The following is a 22,588-nucleotide window of genomic DNA, read 5'->3' as shown; positions in this document are numbered from 1 at the left end:
AACAAAGCCCAATGAGATTCCTCTAATCACAGCCAAGAGTCAAGACATAAAGTAACAACTGATACCAAGGATTGACAAAATCATGGGAGTGAGACTGGCTCAGACCCACCAGACAGCAAACAGACTCATGACAAATTGCAACCTCTTACCCACGCCAGCTTTTAATTCCAAATGACTTGGAAAATCATAGATTAGAATCCCTACAGGGGGGAAAGGGGCTATTCAGCTCATAAAGTCTACACTGACCTTCCAAAGAGATCATATCCAAAACCACCCTATCTTTGTAAACCCCAGGCTTTTTTTCTTAATCCTGACTATTCCCACCTAACGGGCACATCCCTGGACAAAATGCTGCCAAGGATTTTAGTTCCAAAGCAGGTCGAGGGGACAGGGAGGTGAGGGCAGGACTTTTCGTGTTGATTGGGTTTCCTGCACTGCTACCCAAAGAGACGGGAAGGAACAGATCACCATCGATCAATGCAGCAATGTGAATACTGGAACTGCCTGGAAATGGGACACCCAACTCTTACTCCAGAGGAAGCCCTACCTCAGAAACCAGCTGGTCAAGCTGGTTAGTCAGTAGCTCTGAGAAGTAGCTCCTGATGAAGGGTTTTTGCCCAAAATGTAAATTCTCCTGCTCCTCGGAAGCTGCCTGACTGGCTGTGCTTTTCCAGCACCACACTCTCGACTCTAATCTCCAGCATCTGCAGTCCTCACTTTCGCCTAGCTCTGAGTAGTAGTCCAGTCCCCAATTTCTAATGCCTGGAACCTAGTTAGTGTTGGGGAAGGGTTGTTCAGGGGGCTCATGGGCAAAGACCTGAGCAGGGGGCATTCTGGATGGAGAGATTAGGAGGGAGGCACTTTATACGTGATGAAGAATGAACTGGACAACTGACCACCAGCCCATTTCATACGGTTGGTATCCAATCATTTCAGCCACCTCTCTCCCCACAAACAATTTAGAGATTGTAACATTCTAAACATTATTATTTGCATAAGACTTTACAGTATCTGCAAGAGAGTGGCTCCGCAAACTCTGCCATCATAGTCTTGGTTGGGGAGGGATTCTTAACACCTGTGACCAGAAGAGGATGACCTGCCAGGTGTACCCACTGCTCTGCTCTCCTCCAGCCAACCTCAAGTTTGAAACTGAGCAGGAAGCAGTCCTTACGTGGTACGTAACTGTCCACTTAAGGGCTACAGCTATGTCGAAGGTGAGGAGAACACCGAAACCTTGCGAGCTCCAACGCCCCAGAAAAAATTCCGGCAGAGAGCAACAGCACAACAATCTAGGCATACAGCCCCCAACTCCCGCTTACAATCCCACCAGCTGGGGTACTGTAAAATTCTGCCCGAGCAAATCTACATTATGAATCTCAGCTTTCTTCTGTGAATATCTGTGGAATGAAAAGTGGGGTGAAAGATTGGCTCTCAATTCACCCCAATCCTGCTGCGGTCCACTCATTTCACCTCCTCCAGGAATTTTGAGAAAGTGACCGTGATAACACTGTCATTTTTCGTGAGAGCTGGCACTTTCTGGAAGGGCGTGAAACTGCCTCAATAGGTTCTTGTTAACAAAGATTGTGTCGTGGTACAACAGAATTTTAAATAGCTCCTTTGTTGATTTTCAGATCAATTTTGCCTGTAAAACAAGGCACCCATATTGCTCATTGCGTCTTAAAAAATGTGACTGCGCATTTAATAAAGTCATCGCAACCACAGAGGCATAAATATTGATGCTCCTCACAATCCACCCATACTTCTCCCCAAAGTATCCATTATCAAAATATTATGAAATTATTAAAGGGGTATTGACATCTGAGAAAGCCGTCCACAAGATGCTGTACCTCAAACACTTGTATGATACAACCAATAATGTAATATCAGTTTATCCCACCATGGACTTGTATCATTAGTGCAACATGGAGGAATGACCAAGTCTAAGCACACTCCAGCCATCAACACCAGCTCCCTGTTCAAGCATGTTTCCATTTGGGATAACTACACAGTAAGCAATAGCCAGAACCATTTCCCTTTCTCCCTCTCAAACAGAGTGAGACCAGTTATAGTATCCTTACTGCCAACCCACCCTTATATACTTTGGATGCACAGGGAGGGAGTGGAATCAGATTCCCTTCCAAATGAGAGCCAGATTGTACTTGAGAAAGATAAAAGAAATGGGGAAGGACTGAGTGTGGGGAGATGGGTGTGTGTGCGTGACTGGAGACTGGCTGGTCAGGGTGTACAGAACCAGGGGACACAATTCAAAAATAAAGGGGATGCCACTTAGGTCCGAAATGAGAGAACAGAAAGTCTTTGGAATTGTCTATCATGGAGGGCTGTGGAAGCTCAATCTTTGAGTACATTTAAGTACAAATTGATAATTTTCTGATTATCAGTGGGGGAACAGGGTGATGGGGAAGGAATGGGTTAAATGACATGAAACTGTTTGATCAGCCATGATTGTACCAAATGCTGAGGGAGACTTGACAACCTGAATGGCCTACATTCATAAAGAGCCAGCATTAGCATGATGGGCCAAATGGCCACTTTCTACAATACAACATTGAGGTAATAATTTCTAACTGAACCAAAAATTTGCATTCATACATTTAGTGTAGAAAAACATCGCAAAATGTTTCGCATCAATTTGAAACCTTAGACTATGTTTAATTAAGAATCATAAACATATCACAAGAGTTAACCTCCAGTAGATATGGCCATCTTGAAGGTATGCTGAAATATCACATGTACCCATGATTCTCACTGTGCCAACAACAATGCAGCTCAAGCAAATATTATTCATTTCATAAATGAAAAGGCTATTTATTTACTTCCATGGATTAAAAGGTAGGTGTGTCTCATGACGAGATACCGAACCATGTACCATCGCAAGGTCTCAAGATTGGCACAATCAGTGTTAAACTAGCTGACTGCAATTAGGCCACAGCAATGGACACTATAACTCATCTCACTCCACAACCTCTTTGGTTTTAGGTAGAACAAGCCATAGTTCTTGTCCCTGATAATGGACATGTGTGTGGAGTTATTCACTTTTAAGACCTTCTCTTCCCTCAGAGGAAGCTCTGTTGGCATCAATGCAGTCTCAAAAGCCAACCTCTGGAGGGCAGTTTGGCAAGAGGGTGGGGAGCCAGGTAAATGAGTGTGGCAACTGGAATATAAATACTTAAATCCACCTTCAACCCAATGCATTGCGTTCATTGCAGTTGCTGTGAAATTAGAATATGAAGGAAGTCCAAGTGACTGATATTCCCCCCTCAATAAAATAACAGTGACAACTACCTCCACGACTCTCACTGTCAGCAGGCTTCACCTGAATGGGTCGATTCATCTAGAAGATAAAAAAAGAGGAATTGGAGATTAGAATTTCTATTGAAAGTAGCATCTTTAGCGTGTTATAAATCACAATGTCACTTCAAGGCACCAGTCGTACATTTCAAGTCATTGACAACGTCTTACTTTGCAAAAAAAAATTAGAATCAACAGTCCTTGCTGCATTGTTACACGAGAGACATTACCAATTCCACTAGGGAAGAAAAGAATGAGATTTGTATTGAGTTAATAAATATTTTCTTCAAGGCGTATTATCCAGGGCTTTCTAATCAGCTTCTTTCTTGGAATAGTGATTGAAGGGCATAATTGCTGAATGTCTCAGCAGTGATTCACATTACTTCAGGCAAGGTGCATCATTTCCGGAGGTTTGAGAGGGTGTGTCTGGTTATCTGTGGCTTTGCAATGGATGGGAAGAAGTCTGCTCAGAGCTCAAAAGCAGGAGTTGGTGGATGAACATGTTGTTAGATGAGAGGTGCTCCACAAAAGCAGCATTAAATGCCCATGACGCATTCTGTGCTCACCTATCCTAAAGAATCAGGATGCCAATTCTCCTCTTTGAGTTGGAGATCCAGCAATGTGGGACATCCATGAATCCACTTCTCAGTCAATACTCATAATGGAGTCTTGCTGTGAATCTTACCATCATTAATCTGTCGGCTAAGTGAGTTAGCCATGGGAAATGCAGGGATGGCGTTGAAGGGTAGTCTGGGTGAGATGTCTTCAGAGGGTCAGTGTGGATGCGAAGGGCCAAATGGCCTGCTTCCACACTGCAGGGATTTAATGAACTCCAGATGCTAGAAATCAGAAACAAAAACAGGAGTTGCTGGAAAAGCTCGAACAATCTGGTGGCATCTATGGAGAGAAATCAGAGTTAACATTTCAGGTCGAGTGGCCCTTCCTCAGAACCCAACATCAACCATGATTTCTCGCCACAGATGCTGCCAGATCTGCTGAGCTTTTCCATTTTTATTTCGGATTTACAGCATCCATTGTTCTTTTGTTTTCTAGCTAGATTCCTAGCAGTGTCATTTCAAGCCCTCCCCTCAGTATGGAACCTTCAACAGGTCAGCGTTAGGGTGACCGAAGGCAAAAGAGCCAACCTCTACAAGACTCTCTTCCTCCAGTTGGATCGCCCTGTCTGTTCTCATCCCCTATTCTCTTTTCATAAAAATGTTCTAATCCATCAGCTCGGTGATGTGATTACACACCTCCGCAGCAGGTGGAACTTGGGTGTGAGTCTCCTGAACCAGAGGTAAGGAGACTACCACTGTTTCACATTCCCAAATGCCCTTAAGGAGGAGGTGGTGAGCTACTTTTTTCAACCGTTCCACGTCAAGCAGTGTAGGTACATTCACAGTGCAATAAGGAAGGAGGTTCCCAGGTTTTTGACCCAATGACACTGAAGGAACAACAATTTGCCTCCTAATCAAAATGGGGTGTGGCCTGGAGGGTGTGCTCCCATAAATGTGCCCTGGCCCTTCCAAGGGAATAGTCATGGGGGTTGAGAGGGTGCTGTCGAATCAGGCTGAGTTGTTGCAATGCCTCTTATAGATGGAACACACTGCTGCCACTGTGCACTAGTGGTAGAGGGAGAGTTTATCGCTATTTCCTTGCAGCAGCATCTGTGACAGGATATAGGAAGCTGCACTGGGAATCTCAGCAAGTGGTGTCACATGTTCAGCACAGAAAAGTACAGGGATGTCAAGTTCTTAGATAGAAATGGTTTTATGTTTATTCAGCCCGAGACGGAGTTAGCCAGCATGAATTGTAAAACATGGATCATTTCTTATCTCTCCTTAGCAGACCCTCTCTGCTGGTACATAGACCTATGGTAGTCTCAAGTGAACAAAATGCACAATGTAATTTTCATTACGCTACAAGAGTACTTCTAGCAAGAAGAAAATCCTGGTGAGGATGGTAAAGCAGCAATCCAGTTTCATATTCCTGCAGTTTTTACTGTAATCCCTCTCCCAGTTTTGTGGAGAAAAATTCCACCCATTCCCACAACCGAATGCAATATTAAACACATTCACCGTAGTATTAAACATTCCCAGGAAAGTTACTGCAAATAAACATCAAACTCCATCCTGTACAGAGTGGATGTAGAGAGGATGTTTCCACTACTAGGAGAGACTAGGACCTATGGGCACAGCCTCAGAGTGAAGGGATGACCCATTAGAACTTGAGATGAGGAGAAGTTACGAAGACAGAAGGTGGTGAATCTGTGGAACTCATTGCCACAGAGGGCCATGGAGGCCACAACACTGAGTGTATCTAAGACTAAGATAGATAGGTTCTTGATTAGTAATGGGATCAAGGGTTACAGGGAGTAGGCAGGAGGATGAGGTTGAGAAACATATCAGCCATGATTGAATGGTGGAGCAAACTTGATGGGCCGAATGGCCGAATTCTGTTCTTATATCCTATGGTCTATAGTGTTACTATTACACTACAATATGCCTCAATTCCAACCTCAGAAGAATAATCCTGGTTGGGAGAGGGGGACATTTTCCATTTCTAACACACTTTCTATGATCTTCCTGTGTGAGTGTTCCAGCTAGAGGAAGCTTTGTACTATCACATTAATTAAGTAGCCAGTGAGGGAAGTAAGGGTGACTGCTCCTTGACATCATGGTAGCATTTGACCAAGTGTGGCATCAAGGAGCCCTATCAAAGTGAATCAATGAGCATTAAGGGAAATTCTCTGCTAGTCGCCCAATGCCTAGCCACAAGCAAGATGGTTATAACAGTTGCAGGTCAGTAATGTCAGCCCCAGGACATTGCTACAGGAGCTCCCCAGGACAGTGTCCTTGGCCTAACCATCTTCAGTTGCTTCATCAATGACCTTCCCTCCATCAAAAGGTCAGACATGGGAGTTTTCACTGATGTGTGCACAATGTTCTGTATTTCTCTTAACTCCTCAGGTACTGATGCAGTCCATGCCCAAGTGAAACAAGGCCTGGACAACCTGCAAAACATGGGACAATTGGCCAAATAGCTTCTAACTGTAATACACCAATCTCTAATTCTCTGAATCTTTCATCCCATGGGTCTGCAATAGACTTGAGACCAAGTCCCGTAAGTGACAAATCAGGGCCTAACACATAATAACGTTCAAGTACTTTACACTAGGAAGAGGAGAACACAGTTTATGGCTGATATTCTTGGTAACAGCAATTTCAATTTGGCATCATGCCAGCCTTGGCTCAGTGACAGGATTCTTGTTCACATATCATGGGTTCAAACCTCACTCCAGGACTACTGCAGATAAGCCAGTCTGAAACTTCAGTGCAGTAGTGAGGGAGTACTACATCATTGCAGATGATGTTCAGCAAGTGAGGTGATGAATTGAAGTTCCCTTCTGCCTCCATGAAAGATACTACAGTCCCAGAGGTAACTCCGCCATTAGGTAGCTAGCTTGAGCTCAGGGCCACCACACCTCATGTAAGGGGAGCGATTGACAAGGCAATGCTTTCCTGGTGACTTCGACTGGTTGGGGAAAATTGAACCTGTGGCATTATTTACACATTGCAAACCAGTCATCCAGGAGACAGTGAGGTCTGCAGATGCTGGAGATCAGAGTTGAGAGCGTGTTGCTGGAAAAGCACAGCAGATCGGGCAGCATCGGAGGAGCAGGAAAATCAACGTTTCAGACCGGAGCCCTTCATCAGGAATGAAGCTGGGAGCCTCGAGGGTGGAGAGAATAATGGGAGAGGGGTGGGGGTGGGGAGAAGGAGGCTACCTCATTTATCTCTCCACCCTCAAGGCTCCCAGCCTCATTCCTGATGAAGGGCTCTGACCCGAAACGTCGATTTTCCTGCTCCTCAGATGCTGCCTGACCTGCTGTGCCTTTTCAGCAACACACACTCAAACCAGTCATCCAGCCAACTGAGCTAACTCTATTATGACAGTTATTTGAAGAAGAGTATGGGAGTTTCACTGACCAATACTAATCCATCAAACCGAAGAAAGTCACTCTTCAGCTGTTGTGGGACCTGACTATCATTAGCAATTCTTTTGACAGTACTGTCACCTCCGAGTCAGATGTTTGAGAGTTCAAGTCCCAGTCTAGGACTTGAATGCAGAAATCTGGGCAGACATTACGACATATTGCTGACGGTTATTGCACTGTCAGAGTGCTTTTGAGTGAGATGTTAAACTGAGGCCCTGTCCACCTGCTTAAGGTGCTCGTAAAGATCACGTCACATTATTTTCAAGAACAACGAGGGAATGATTAAAATGGTCAATACCCATCTCTCAAACAACACCCTAAAAGCAGATAGTCTGGTCATTACAACATTGCAGCTGGAGCACAATCCTGCTGGATTCCCTACCTTACAGCACTGACTGCATTTCAAAAGCACTTTGAGACACTCTGAAGGTCATGATAAGTGCTACATAAATTTGAGTCTTCCTACCTTGTGTGCAATCAAGGAAAAAGGAAAAGACAGGAAAGTGGAGTGGAGGATAATCAAAATCAGTCATGATCTCATTGAATGACAGAGCAAACCTGATGGGCTGAATGGCCTACTTCTGTTCCTCTGTTTTATGACTGTCAATGAGCAAACATAATAATATTGCAGAAATAACTCGTTACGGAGAAGCCCTTTGAGATGACCAGAAAATGGAAATGGTGCTTTCTAAATATCAATTCTGAGAGTCAGTCTCATTAACAGAAAAGTTCAGACTGAATATTTCTGTTCAACATTTTGTCAAACTTACAGTCCAAATCATGCACACAGAAATCTCTTCCCTGGAACATGTTATTGAAGTTATATAAGATCGATGAAGGACAAGAAAAACCTTACAAGTCCTCAAGACACATTATATTTATCATTATTCTCACACAATAGCATTTACAGTGTCACTAATGTTAACTTATTTCTACTATGCACAGAATAACAGAATGCTGAAACACAAGAAACTACACATGAAAAGTTGTCTTTGTTAATTCCCCAGCAATTGGCTGTCACACCACACCCAGGATCAGCACAGAAAGGACACAGGCGCTGTTATAGGAAAGGGTCTTCAAATTCCTAGCCTCACCTCCTAGTCCCCTCCATACATGCACCTCCATCACCCTCATCAGCTCCCATTCAGCATCCCCAACCCCAATACCACCCACCAGCCTCCACTAACACTGTCACCAAGATATCTCATAGGATCATAACAGGGTGAAAACAGGCCTTTTGGCCCCAAAGTACAAACCGACTCTCTGGAGAGCATCCTACCCAGATTCACCCCCTACCACCCTGCATTTCCCACAGTTAACCCATCTAACCCACACAGCCCTGGACACTATGGGCAATTTAGCATGGCCAACCCACCTAACCCGTTCATCTTTGGACTGTGGAAGGAAACTGAAGCACCCGAAGGAAGCCCAGACAGACCCAGGAAGAATGTGCAAACTCCACACAGACAGTCACCAAAGGCTACAATTGAACCTAGATTCCTGGTGCAGTGAGGCAGCAGTGCTAACCACTGAGCCACTGCACCATCCCAAAACATCCCAAACAATGAATAAAGGGCAGTGTCAAAGATGATAAGAACTTTGATCACTGTCCATTATCCAGGTACCAGAGACTATCACATGAAATGATAATGCTCCATTCTTTTCTAATGTCCCCTATGTCTCCTCCCAGCAGGGATGCTACCATATTCCAAGTGGAGCCAGCCATCCCTCCAGCTAATGGTGCTTTCAAATTGTTAAAAAGTGCAATTTTGCTTTGATATGACTATAGCAGAAATCATTAGTACTTTAGCAGAATACTCCTGGGACTATCAGCAAATACTGATACACTTGGAAGAATCCTTTCTAACTAATAACATAATTCCAGAGACCCCTTGTAAATACAGACACACACCAAGGACCCCTTATAAATACTGACATTCTACCAGGAATCCCCGCCCCCATAAATACTGTCACACTCTCAGACACCCCCTGCAAATATTGGTACCCAAATACCAGGGATCCTTTAGAAACACCGACACACACCAGGGAGTCCCTGTCAAGTCCCTCCAGCAAGTACTCAATCCACTGATCTTGGGGTTTCCCTGTAAATAGTGACACACTCCCCAAGATCCCCTGAAAATGCTGAATCACTCCCGGGAAGCGCTGCAAATACCATCACACCCTCAGGGCCCCTCTGTAAATACGGACACACTCCCTGGGAATCCATCTGTCAATAGTGGCACACTCCCAGGAACCCCCTGTAAATACAGACGCATTCCTGGGTGCACACCAGTAAATACTGATACAGTCCTCAGGGGCTCTCTGTATTACGCCCTGGAATACTGGCACACTCCTGGACACATGCCTATAAATACTGTCAAACTCTCAGGATCTCTCTGAAAATGCTGACTCACTCCCAGGGACACCCTATAAATGCTGACTCGCTCCCAGGGACCCACCTGTAAATACTAACACACTCCTGGGGATCTGCCTGTAAATACTGACACATTCCTAGGGACCCCACAATAAACACCCTTGGGGAGTCTCTGTAAATGGGGAGATGCTCCCCAAGTCCTTCTGGAAACTTTGATGTGTTCCCAAGGGACGTCGTGTAAACACCAGCACGGTCCTGGGGATCAGGCACAGTGGTTAGCACTGCTGCCTCACGCCACCTGAGACCTGGGTTCATTTCCCGACTCAGGCGACTGACTGTGTGGAGTTTGCACGTTCTCCCCGTGTCAGCGTGGGTTTCCTCCGGGTGCTCCGGTTTCCTCCCACAGTCCAAAGATGTGCGGGTCAGGTGAATTAGCCATGCTAAAATTGCCCGTAGTGTTAGGTAAGGGGTAAATGTAGGGGTATGGGTGGGTTTCGCTTCGGCGGGTCGGTGTGGACTTGTTGGGCCGAAGGGCCTGTTTCCACACTGTAAGTCTAATCAGTAATCATTTGGAAATATTAACATGTAAGAACGCTCTCTACTACTAATGTGCTCCAGAGCAATGTTCCTATGCATGATTACACAATAATTGGAAAGGTAATGTGCAAGCCACTTGAAAACTTTTCCATACTTTTCCATAGTATATGATACATGTGAGGCAGTACAATATAACTGAGGGATACCCACAATGAAGGCTGTGTACAATGCAGGCATATGAAGGTTGGCAACATTCCTGTGATATGCAGTAAACAGTGACACACACCTGAGGTCATCATGCAAACATTAACACAATCATCGGTATCTCCTGTAAATATTAACACCGTACAGGGACATCCTGCAAATACTAAGATACAAAATGCACATCCTCATCCTCTCCTTGGAGGTCCCTGTAAATATTCAGGCAGAACTGAGGACATCCTACAAATACTATCACAGACCCAGGTACCCTTGTAAACACTCCTAGGGCTCTCCATAAATATTAACACACGCCTGAGACTCTACACAAATATTAACACCCTCCTGAGACTCTACACAAATATTAACACACTCTTGAGACCTTCTGTAAATATTAATGCACTTCTGGGACTCTCCACAAATGTTAACACACTTCTCAGAGAGTCATGCAAACTGCAGCACTTTGGCCCAATGCATCCACACTGACCAAGATTCCCAAACTAACCTAGTCCCACTTGCCTGTGGGAGTTTGGCCCATCTCCCTCTAACCTTTTCTGATTTTGTTTTAAGAATTAGAGTCCCTACAGTGTGGAAACCGGCCCTTCAGCCCAACAAGTCCACACCGAAACTCCAAAAAGTAACCCAGCCAGACTCATTGCACTCATGCATCTAGCCTACACATTCCTGAACTTCATGGGCAATTTAGTATGGCCAATTCACCTAACCTGCCTGTCCTTGCATTGTGGGAGGAAAGCAGAGCAAACCCATGCAGACACAGGGAGAACGTGCAAACTCCACACAGACAGTCACGCAAGATTGGAATCGAACTCGGGTCCCTGGCGCTGTGAGGCAGCAATGCGAGCCACTATGCTGCCCATGCTGATTTATGTACCTACCTAAAGACTTTTATAAGTTGTAACCTATCACTTCCTCTGGCAGTTCATTCCACATACTGGGACTCCCCCCACCGTTCCCCCCCCCACAAAAATTAACATAATTCTGGGACTCACCATAAATATTAACACATCCCTGGGATAGCCTGCAAATGTGAATACATCCATAGGGCCTCCTATTTAACCTTCAATAGATGGCTTCATTAGTGTAGTGTTTTTCATTTAGCTAAAGAGTTTTATTTGTGTACAACAACAGAAATAATGTTCCAATAAGTCACAAGGTACAGGGAGAATATCAACCCTGACTGAGTGAATAAAACTTTGTGCTGCCTGGAGCTCCTAACATTTTGCTGTGGGCTTCCTTGTACCACTTTTGAAAATCCATGCTATCGTCAGAAATTGATCAAATCGATACAAGGAGATGGACAACAAAATCAAGGGTCAAAGGGAAAACATTAGGAGAGTGTGACTATCTGGAGAGCTCTTTCAAAGAGTGGTTGAATGGCCTCCCCCAGTATTGTTTCATTCTATAGAAAAGTATGAGTTGAAAGTGTGGTCAGCCTGCACCAACTGACTCAGTAGCTGAAGCACGTTGCTAACAGCACGGGTTCGGTCCCAGTGCCCCAGTTGTGGTCCATGGAAGTCTACCTCTTTGCTCATGCTGGACATTGGGTGATAACCCCAAGGTATGTAGGCACTTGCCTCCATTAGAGAGAGCTGACCCTGACCCCTCATGGTCTGTGGCTCATTCCACTTTCCCTCCTCATTACCATTTGAGGTTGGAAACCCCTCTCCATAATAGTGGGTTGCAGTTAATGCATTCATGAATCTTTCTCCATCCAATTTGTGCAGAAACATTACCCATTAAAAGAAAATAAAACATCCATATATTTGGTGCTTTCCACATTCCTAGAGTGTCCTAAGATGCTTCCCAGCCAATCAATCGGGGAGATAGACCAGTCATGGTCATGTCATTGGACCAAATAACCCAAAGGCCCAGGCTAATGCTCAGGGGATATGGTTTCAAATCCTGCCCCGCCAGATGGTGAATTTTGAATTCGTCTGGCTCACACATGTTCTTTAGAGAGGGGAAATCCACCACCCTGACGCGCTCTGGCCTACATGTGACTCCAGACCTACAGCAGTGGCTTAGCAAGATGCTCCATTGTATTAAAACTGTAAAACGAGAATGGGATGAAACCAGACTATGCAGCCAGCATCCAACGTCTTTCCTAACAGCACTGTGAATGTACCTCCAATCAACAGACTAAGGCTTTCAAAGGTAATTAGTAATGGGCTAAAAATTCAGTGATTATACGCACATTCTATGAACTGATAAAAATTTCGACATAAGCACTTCTAGGAAACACAGGAACACATTTACACATCTCACAATCAGCAATGTGATAATGACATGATAGTACGTGTTCTATGAGGGTTACTGAATAAATATTGACCAGGGCCCTTGGGGAGAACCACTCCCATCTTACAACTTCTTCAAAATAGTGACCATGGAATCTTTTATGTTCACTTGAGAGAGCAGACTTGGTTTAATTTAAAGTTTTGTCTAAATTAAAATGCCGCATTAAAATGCTAGCTTAGATTATGTGCTCAAGTCCTGGAGTGGGGTTGAGCTCATTGTTAGGAGTAAGTGGGTTAATCTCTCCCTTAAAATAGCTTGAAGAAGAGTGCCCTACAAATACATTAAGCATTTGCCACTATTATCATCAACTGGCAATTAACCATGGCTCATATATTCCTTCAGTAGACATCAGCCCGAAAAAATGAGTGAAACCCAGAACTGTTTTGTGAATCGAATTCAGCCAGTTAGTGGCAACACAAATCTCCACATCAAACAGTACTCAGTTTTGGATCTTAGCAGTTTTAAGGGAGTATGACCTACCCTGCATGTTGCTGTTGTCTCCAAAGAGTCCCAATACAGTCGTGGAAAAGATCTGTTTTACTGTCATTACAATCCCATAAACACTTCTTCAAGGAGAACTCCATAATGGCTTTTCAAAATGTCCTAATAATAATCTGATATATGGGGGAGCAGGCAGGGATGACTTCGCTTATTGCTGATAGTGCCCAACCTCACCTTGAAAATGACTAAACCCAGAGTGGGAACATTAGCCCATAAATTCAACCGTTGTAAATACTCACTAGAACTGTCTGCGAGTGCAGCAAAGCTGACATTGCTGGGGAGAGGCTCTGAGCCTGCGGAGTATAAGCTTCACTGAGGACTCAGTCACGTCCTTCCTGATGATACTGCTGCATCCTGTCACAGGCTTTCAGAACTGGTTTGAATCTAGGGCTCATCACCGTCGCTGCTGGCAGAACACTGGCACTGTGTGGGCAATGACCCAGATACAAGCAACAGCAGCAACACTATCTAGAAACCCTTTGTTTACAGAGTCAAGTTTCTTTTGTCTGCACTTACTGACTTCAAATCCATGTTTGCACGGGATGATGCAGCACAGAAGGAGGCCATTCAGCCCATCGGGACTGTTAGTGTCTTTGAAAGGACTGAAAAATGTGTTGCTGGAAAAGCGCAGCAGGTCAGGCAGCATCCAAGGTGCAGGAGAATCGACGTTTCGGGCATAAGCCCTTCTTCAGGAATCTTTGAAAGGACTGTCCAGAATGTCCCACTTGCTCCACAGCTCTGAAAGTCAGCCCCCTCTAATGCTATGCCTAAATTCTTTTTGACTTTACTTTGAATCAGATTCGTCCACGCTGTCAGGCGGTGTATTCCGAATTGCTGTGTCAAAAGGAAAATTGGCTTCATTTCCCAAATGGTTCGAACTGGAGTAGGCCACTCAGCCCCTCGAGCCTGTTCCACCATTCAATGAGATCGAGGTTGATGTGCGGCTTGACTCCATATACCTGCCTTTGGCCCATATCCCTTAATACTGTAGCAAACATTTATTGAGAAAAAATTTAAAATTAACAACTGATCCTGCATCCACTACTGTTTATGGCAAAGAGTTCCAAACATCTACCACCCTTTCTGGGTGGAAGTGCTTCCAAACAGATGTCCTGGCCCTAATTCTCAGATTATGCTCCCTTGTTCTACTGCCAATTACAATTTCCTCCCTCTGATTTCCTAAAAGTTCTAACTCCACAAATGTGAGTTACTCTGGAGATCTTTATAGGAAGGATGTGGAAGCTTTAGAACGAGTGCAGAGGAGGTTTACCAGGATGTTGCCTGGAATGGTAGGAAAATCTTATGAGGAAAGGCTGAGGCACTTGGGGCTGTTCTCATTGGAGAAGAGAAGGTTTAGGGGAGATCTGATAGAAGTGTATAAGATGATTAGGGGTTTAGATAGGGTAGATACTAAGAACCTTTTACCGCTAATGGAGTCAGGTGTTACTAGGGGACATAGCTTTAAATTAAGGGGTGGTAGGTATAGGACAGATGTTAGGGGTAGATTCTTCACACAGCGGGTTGTGAGTTCATGGAATGCCCTGCCCGTATCAGTGGTGAACTCTCCTTCTTTATGGTCATTTAAGCGGGCATTGGATAGGCATTTGGAAGTTATTGGGCTAGTATAGGTTAGGTAAGATTCGGTCGGCGCAACATCGAGGGCCGAAGGGCCTGTACTGCGCTGTATCCTTCTATGTTCTATGTTCTATGTTCTATCTCACTCACTAATACACTCATATGGGAGAAGGAATCAATTGTCCAACCCTGTCACCCACATCTAGACACATATCACTGTAAATTGGGGAGGTGATGGCCTAGTGGTATTATCACTAGACTATTAATCCAGAGACCCAGGCAGTGTTGTGGGGATATGAGTTCAAATTGTGCCATGGCAGCTGGTAGAATTTGAATTCAACATTTTTAAAAACCTGCAATTAAGAGTCTAATGATGACCATGTAACCATTGTAAAATCTCATCTAGTTCACTAATGCCCTTTAGGGAAGGAAACAGCCATCCTTACCTGGTCTGGCCTACATGCAACTCCAGACCCATAGCAATGTGGTTAACTCTTACCACATAGGGATGGGCAATAAATTCTGGCCAAGCCAGTGACGCCCATATCCAATGGATGAATAAAAATTAATAAGAGGAAATGCATGAACAACAATAAATGAAAAATCTAATTGATTGCAAAGTACTTAAACACAGAGAAAGGCCCTTCAGCCTAACTGGGTCCATGCCAGTATACTAGCACCTCAGAAGCCTTCTCTGACTCCTTTATCAACAAAGGTAAAGTTACCATTGTCTGGCCAGACTAGACAGGTGCTTTCTGATTAGAGAGACAGCTGATGGTAGTTAACCTAAGGGCCACCATGACTGAGGTAAGGGAGGGCTGGAGAGGCAGAGTCCTCCGTGGTAACCTCAGCCTGTAGGAACTGAGCCCATGACTTTGGCATTACTCTACATCACAGACCAGCTTCCCAGCGCACTGAGCTAACTGACCCCCCTCTTTATCCAAATAGCTTTCCATTACCATCTCCTTCACATGTTCATAACATTTTCCCTTATATATTTCCCTTTTCTACCAGTATTCAAGCCTCTCATGATAACCTGATTATCCCCTTGAGCTCAGATTAATCAATTCAATACCAAACAATAATCTTTCCTACGGCTTTCAAATCTATTACAAGTCAGCACTAGACTAAGTAGCGCATGTATCTACTAAAGCTCAATTTTAGCTTTTTCTCTTGTGTTATTAGAGACCAATCCCTCCCACACATCCTCTCCCATCTTTTACACCGCAGAACGGAGCACTCAGCCACACAAATCTCAACTCAGCTCTCTGACCATTTTAAACAGAGATGAGAAGTGAATATGTAAAGGTAGTTGGCCAGTTATAGGGGAGGTAACAGTGCAGCTGCATTAGCAGTCTAAAACCCCAATCTGATGCTCTTGCGGCATGGGTTCAAATCCCACCATGGCTGGTGGTGAAGCTTCAATTCAACAAAAGTCCTGAATAGAGAACAGACTGAGTGCTAACCAGGTAACCACAACCCATGTAAAAAGGGGGAAAGTTCTGTTTCTATGGTTCACTTGCCTTTCATTTCCAATGTTCCTAACAGCACCATCGGTGTAGTTCCAAGACAATTTAGGAGGAATCGTCAACTAAAAGTTGACACCAATCCACATGATGAGGTATTGTTACAGGCAACAAAAGGTTTGGTCAAAGATGTAGGTTTTAAAGACTGTCTTGAAGGGAGAGATACAGAACTTATGACCCTGGTAGCTAAACACAAGATACTAATGATGAAGGAATGAAATTTGGAATGTTCAACAGGACAATATTAGAGAAATGGAGAGGTCACAGAGGATGTAAGGCTGGAGAGTATTATGTTGATAGAAAGAAAGGGCTGAGATATATAAGAAACACGGTGCTGTGGCTGCCCCCATCAAACCCACTGTCATATGGAACATGGCTTTTTTGCGGGGGAGGTCTTGTCTCAGAAATTTAATGAGAGTAGGATAATGGGTGGTGTCTACACTGACTTTACTAAAACATTTGACAAGATTCCTCATGTTAGGCTGGTCCAGAACATTAAGTCACATGGGATTTATGGTGAGTTGGTGAGTTCAATACAAAATTGGCTTGGTCATAGAAGACAGAGGGGTGTTTTTGTGACTGGAGGTCTGTGACCAGTTTTCCACAAGATAGTGTTAGAATCTCTGCAGTTAGTAATGCCTATTAATAATTTGAATGAAAATATAAGTGGTCTGATTCGTAAGTTTGAGTAAAAAGTGAGGTCTGCAGATGCTGGAGATCAGAGCTGAAAATGTGTTGCTGGTTAAAGCACAGCAGGTTAGGCAGCATCCAAGGAACAGGAAATTCGACGTTTCGGGCCAGAGCCCTTCATCAGGATTCCTGATGAAGGGCTCTGGCCCGAAACGTCGAATTTCCTGTTCCTTGGATGCTGCCTAACCTGCTGTGCTTTAACCAGCAACACATTTTCAGCTCTGATCTCTAGCATCTGCAGACCTCACTTTTTACTCGAAGATTTTAACCTACTGCGAATCCTCTTGCAAGGATGCCTTCCTTGAAGAAGCTCTCTTCCTCCATTCCTGATGAAGGGCTCTGGACCGAAACGTTGAATTTCCTGTTCCTTGGATGCTGCCTAACCTGCTGTGCTTTAACCAGCAACACATTTTCAGCTGGTAAGTTTGAGGACAACCCAAGTTTGGTGGAGTTGAGGATAGTGAGGAAGCTTGTCAAAGGATACAGCAGGATATAGATCAGTTGAGTTTAAGCTGGATAAGTGTGAAGTGATGCATTTTTGGAGGTCAAATACAAGAGGAAAGTATACTGTAAATGGCCCTTAGGAGTACTGATATAAAGAGGGATCTCGCAGTGCAAGTCTGTAGCTTGCTGAATCTGCAACGCAAGTGAATGAGGTGGTAAAGTGGGCCCAATTCCCTTCATCCATCAAGGCATTGAGTATGAAGGTTGGCAAGTCATGCTGCTGCTTTATAAAAGTTTAATTAGGCCATATTTGGAGTATTGTGTGCAGTTCTGGTCACCACACTATAGGATGGATGTGGAGGCTTTGGAAAGGGTGTTTAAGAGGTTCATCAGGATATTATCTGGACTGGAGTATGTTATCTATAAGGAGAGGTTGGACAAACTTGGTTTCATTTTTGCTAGGGCATTGGAGATTGAGGATAGCATGGATAGCTGCAATCTTTTTCCTAGGGTGGAAATGTCAAATACTGGACGGCATTGGTTTAAGGTGATGGAGGAAAGTTTAAGGGAGATGTGTGAGGAAAGTTTTTTTTAATACAGAGGGTGGGAGGTGCCTGGAACGCACTGCCAGAGGATGTGATAAGATCAGATACGATAGGAGTGTTTAAAGAGACATTGAGGTGGACATATGAACAGGCACGGAATAGAGGGATATGGACCTTGTGCAAGCAGATGGGATTAGTTTAGAATGGTCAGTACAGTCGTGGTGAGCCAAAGAGCCTGTTCCTGTGCTGTAATTTTCCATGTTCTATGTTCCGTCATTGTCACTGTGTCAAAACCCAATAACTCACTCTTGAAAGCAGTGTGGGTGTCCCTACACACCGAGGATTGCAGCAGTTCAAGAAGGTGGTTCGCTAGAACCTTTTCAAGGGAGCTTTCAGACGGGCAATAATTATTGGCTTAGCCAGTGACACTTACATTCCATAATTACATAAAACAAAAATAGTCTATGAACGTCCTGCAGAGATAATACTTAAATCATGATTCAGTAAGAACAGAAGTTTTGTTGTTCCTGACCAATTTTGACAATTGAAGTTGCCGGACCCCACTCTGCATCTGAGCAGGTATCATTGCCCCTTTAAATGCAACTAAGATTCTGGCAAACTATTTGTTAAGCTATGACTTCAGGTTAGCAGCAACTATTACCGTCAGCTAGGTGATAAATGGAAGGGTCCAGATTGCAAATGAAAGCTCCCGGTATTAATTAGCCTCAAAAATAGTCAAATATGGAAGTCAATCTATCACAGGCTATCACAGAAACAGGCTTGGACTATAAACAGCTGGATCAGGAAACAGGGATGAAATTCAATGCTACTGTACTAATAGGTTTAGATTAGATTACTTACAGTGTGGAAACAGGCCCTTCGGCCCAACAAGTCCACACCGACCCACAACCCACTCATACCCCTTATCTAACACTACGGGCAATTTAGCATGGCCAATTCACCTGACCCACACATCTTTGGACTGTGGGAGGAAACCGGAGCACCCGGAGGAAACCCACGCAGACACGGGCAGAATGTGCCTGAGGCAGGAATTGAACCGGGGTCTCTGGCGCTGTGAGGCAGCAGTGCTGACCACTGTGCCACAGTGCCACCCACAAATAGGTATAGTACATAATAACAGCCTGAATTTACATAATGCCTTTAACACAACAAAATGCCTCAAGGTTTTTTTTTTATTCATTCATAGGATGTGGGCTTCTCTGGCTCAACCAGCATTTACTGTATATCCCTATTTGTTAAGAATCAAACACATTACTATGGGTTTGAAGTCACATAGAGAGTCTCCTTCCCTAAAGGGCATTAGTGAACCAGAGAGGTTTCACTTTTTGAAATTTATGGATTGGACCATAAGAGAGTAAAGGACTGAAATATAAAGGTCTTCAATACCCTCAAAATAGATGATGTTGATTGACTTTAACTGATCAGCAATTACAAGAACTAATTATAAAATACATTGCAACATTAATGATCAGAGCCATACACTAAGCTAAGAGTACGGTGGCTCAGTGGTTAACATTGCTGCCTCACTGCGCCAGGGACCCAGCTTCAAGTCCTGCCTCAGGTGACTGTCTGTGTGGCGTTTGCACATTCTCTCCACGTCAGAGTGGGTTGCCTCCCACAGTCCAAAGATGTGCAGATTAGGTGGATTGGCCATGCTAATTTTTCCAGTGTTCAGGGACGTGTGGGTTAGTCAAGGGAAATGTAGAGTATTAGTGGTGAGGAATGGGTCTGGGTCTTCAGAGGGTCGGTTTGGACTTGTTGGACCAAATGTCCTTTTCCACAATGAAGGGATTCTATGTCTATGTTAAAAATATTTAGCCTTATGCACTGAAAAGATCAAAATTGATTTAGATAGTCAAAAGCTTTTAAGCATGTGGTGTTGAAATCAACATGATCTGGAGACTGAACATTGGGTCTTTCTGTTTGACACTCAAACTCCCATCTCTGCTTTTGAAGTACATTTTTATTTAGACACAAAACCTGGTTAATGGATCACCATTGACGCAGTTTTAGGTTTCCTATATCTTAGCCTGTGCAACACAGACCACAACGAGTTGGTTGTTATTGAGACAGATGTCTTGACGTTTACAACAATGACTATTTACACTATTACAGGGTTACACATACTGTGCTTACTGATGTTACTGTGCATACATATAACCAGCTGACTACATTGACTCCATTACACATGGAGAATGACTGCAGGAAAGGCAGGTACCTTTATACAAGAACACCACATGTCATGATGCCATGGATTTGCCTTAAAGAAACAGGCCAGTCTGATCTGGGATCTATTGCCTAATAAAATAGCTGTTAAGTAACACCAGAGTCTTATTCTTATGCAAGTTCCATAATGGATACTGGCATGTCTGTAACATCTTCACATTTTGAGAGTTTAAGGATACACAACTAATTGGAAATTGTAAACTGCATTTAGATTCCATCTTCCACTTCTAATATATTTTTCAAAGTTTCTTTGTCTCTGCAGCAAAGCAAGTCATCCTTTGTTAAGAAGACAAAACTATTTTTAAATGAGAGAATGTTAGGCAATTTGTTGTAGATTCTTCTGGCTGACAGCCTGAAATTCACAAGAAGTTTATTCACTTCCAGTTAACTGCAGCAATTTGGGCGGCACGGTGGCACAGTGGTTAGCACTGCTGCCTCACAGCGCCTGAGACCTGGGTTCATTTCCTGACTCAGGCGACTGACTGTGTGGAGTTTGTACATTCTCCCTGTGTCTACATGGGTTTCCTCCGGGTGCTCCGGTTTCCTCCCACAGTCCAAAGATGTGCGGGTCAGGTGAATTGGCCATGCTAAATTGCCCGTAGTGTTAGGTAAGGGGTAAGTGTGGGGGTATGGGTGGGTTGCGCTTCGGCGGGTCGGTGTGGACTTGTTGGGCCGAAGGGCCTGTTTCCACACTGTAAGTAATCTAATCTAATCTAAATTTACCAGTAGCTACAGATCCATAGAAGCAAATTGACCAACCATGGATCCTAAAGCCATGTAAACATCACACCCTAACTTTCAGCCGAGGAAGACTAAGCTGATACCAATGAGGAGGCCATTCAGCCCATTTACCTGAGTCTACTCTCAATGGAACCATCCAAGTACACCCATTCACCTGTTCTTTCTTAATACTGTGAAAACTTTCCATCTTCAAATTTTGTTTTCCCAATTTTTTTATAGAAATTGCATCCAGTATCCATTCAGGCAGAACATTCTAGACTGTAACAACTGACTGCAACATTCTCCTCACCTCCCATTTATTTATTTGCTCAGTGAAGAAAATAAGAAATATGAGCAAGAATTATTTGGCCCTTTAATCCAAATTCAATATGATCATGACTCTCCAGCAAGGAGAAACAGTATCTCTGCCTCTAGCCTGTCAAGACAACTAAGAATCTTCTAAGCTTCAATTGCATCACAGCATAGCTTATTGGAGTAGGAAGTCATGTTGAGACTGAACAGGACTCTGTAAGGCCATAGCTGGACTACAGAAAGAATGTGATTGCACTGGAGAGGGTGCAGAATAGATTCACCAGGATGTTGCCTGGGATTCAGCAGTTTAACTATGGGAGAGGCTGGATAAGCTCAAGTTGTGTTCTTTAGAGCAGAGGAAGCTCAGAGGAGACGAGATTGAAGTGTACAAAATTCTGAGGGGCATGGACAGGATGGGGAAAGAAGCAGATGTTCCCCTTAGCTGAAGGGTAAATCACAAGGGGGGCATCATTTTAAGGTGAAAGGCAGGATGTTTAGAGGGGACTTGAGCAATTTTCTTTTCACCCAGAGGGTTTAGGAATCTGAAATGAACTGCCTGGGAGGGCAGATGAGGAGGGAAACCTCACAACATTTGAAAGGTATGAGGAAGAGGACTTGAAACGTCATACCATTCAAGACATTGCGCTAAGGGGTGGAAAGTAGGATAAGTTTTGTTTTATTTATTCACAGGATAGGGGTGTTGCTGGCCATGTCAGCATTTACTGCCTAACCCTAATTGCTCAGAGGGCAGTCAACCACATTGACTCTGTCTGGATTCACAGGTAAAAATAGCAGCTACCTTCCCTCAAAGAATTAGTGAACTAGGTGGGCTTTTCCTGACAATCAGCAATGGTTGTGTGGTCATTATTAGATTCTTAATACCAGTTCTTTTTTTATTCAATTCAAATCCACCTTCTGCCATGGCAGGATTCAAACCCAGGTCACCAGAACATTACTGGGTCTCTGGATTAACTGAGTAAAAAGTGAGGTCTGCAGATGCTGGAGATCAGAGCTGAAAATGTGTTGCTGGTTAAAGCGCAGCAGGTCAGGCAACATCCAAGGAACAGGAAATTCGACGTTTCGGGCACAAGGCCTTCATCAGGATGACCGAAACGTCGAATTTCCTGTTCCTTGGATGCTGCCTGACCTGCTGCGCTTTAACCAGCAACACATTTTCAGCTATGGATTAACTGACCAGCAATAATACCACTCAGACATCACCTCCCCTAGTGTAGATTGAGATAGCATTTTGGTGATGTGGACTTGATGGACTGAAAGCCTCTTCTGTACTGAATGA

At 44.0% G+C, this 22,588-nt stretch overlaps 1 protein-coding gene across 32 annotated transcripts in view; it reads right to left on the bottom strand.

Annotated features, from left to right (window-relative positions):
* LOC132828805 (CUGBP Elav-like family member 4) overlaps nucleotides 1–22,588 on the bottom strand; it is a 466,645-nt gene that overhangs the window by 208,466 nt on the left and 235,591 nt on the right. For 19 of the 32 annotated variants that reach the window (XM_060845910.1, XM_060845916.1, XM_060845932.1 and 16 more), the window contains exon 3: nucleotides 3,304–3,352. In XM_060845910.1, the coding sequence (XP_060701893.1) occupies nucleotides 3,304–3,352 (49 nt within the window). Of the gene's footprint in view, nucleotides 1–3,300; nucleotides 3,353–22,588 lie in introns of all 32 variants that reach the window. The other 13 variants (XM_060845925.1, XM_060845939.1, XM_060845929.1 and 10 more) reach the window with 1 other exon arrangement.

This window comes from Hemiscyllium ocellatum, chromosome 28 (genome assembly GCF_020745735.1).
Source record: "Hemiscyllium ocellatum isolate sHemOce1 chromosome 28, sHemOce1.pat.X.cur, whole genome shotgun sequence".
NCBI lineage: Eukaryota > Metazoa > Chordata > Chondrichthyes > Orectolobiformes > Hemiscylliidae > Hemiscyllium > Hemiscyllium ocellatum.
This window is presented reverse-complemented; position numbering and strand designations above follow the sequence as displayed.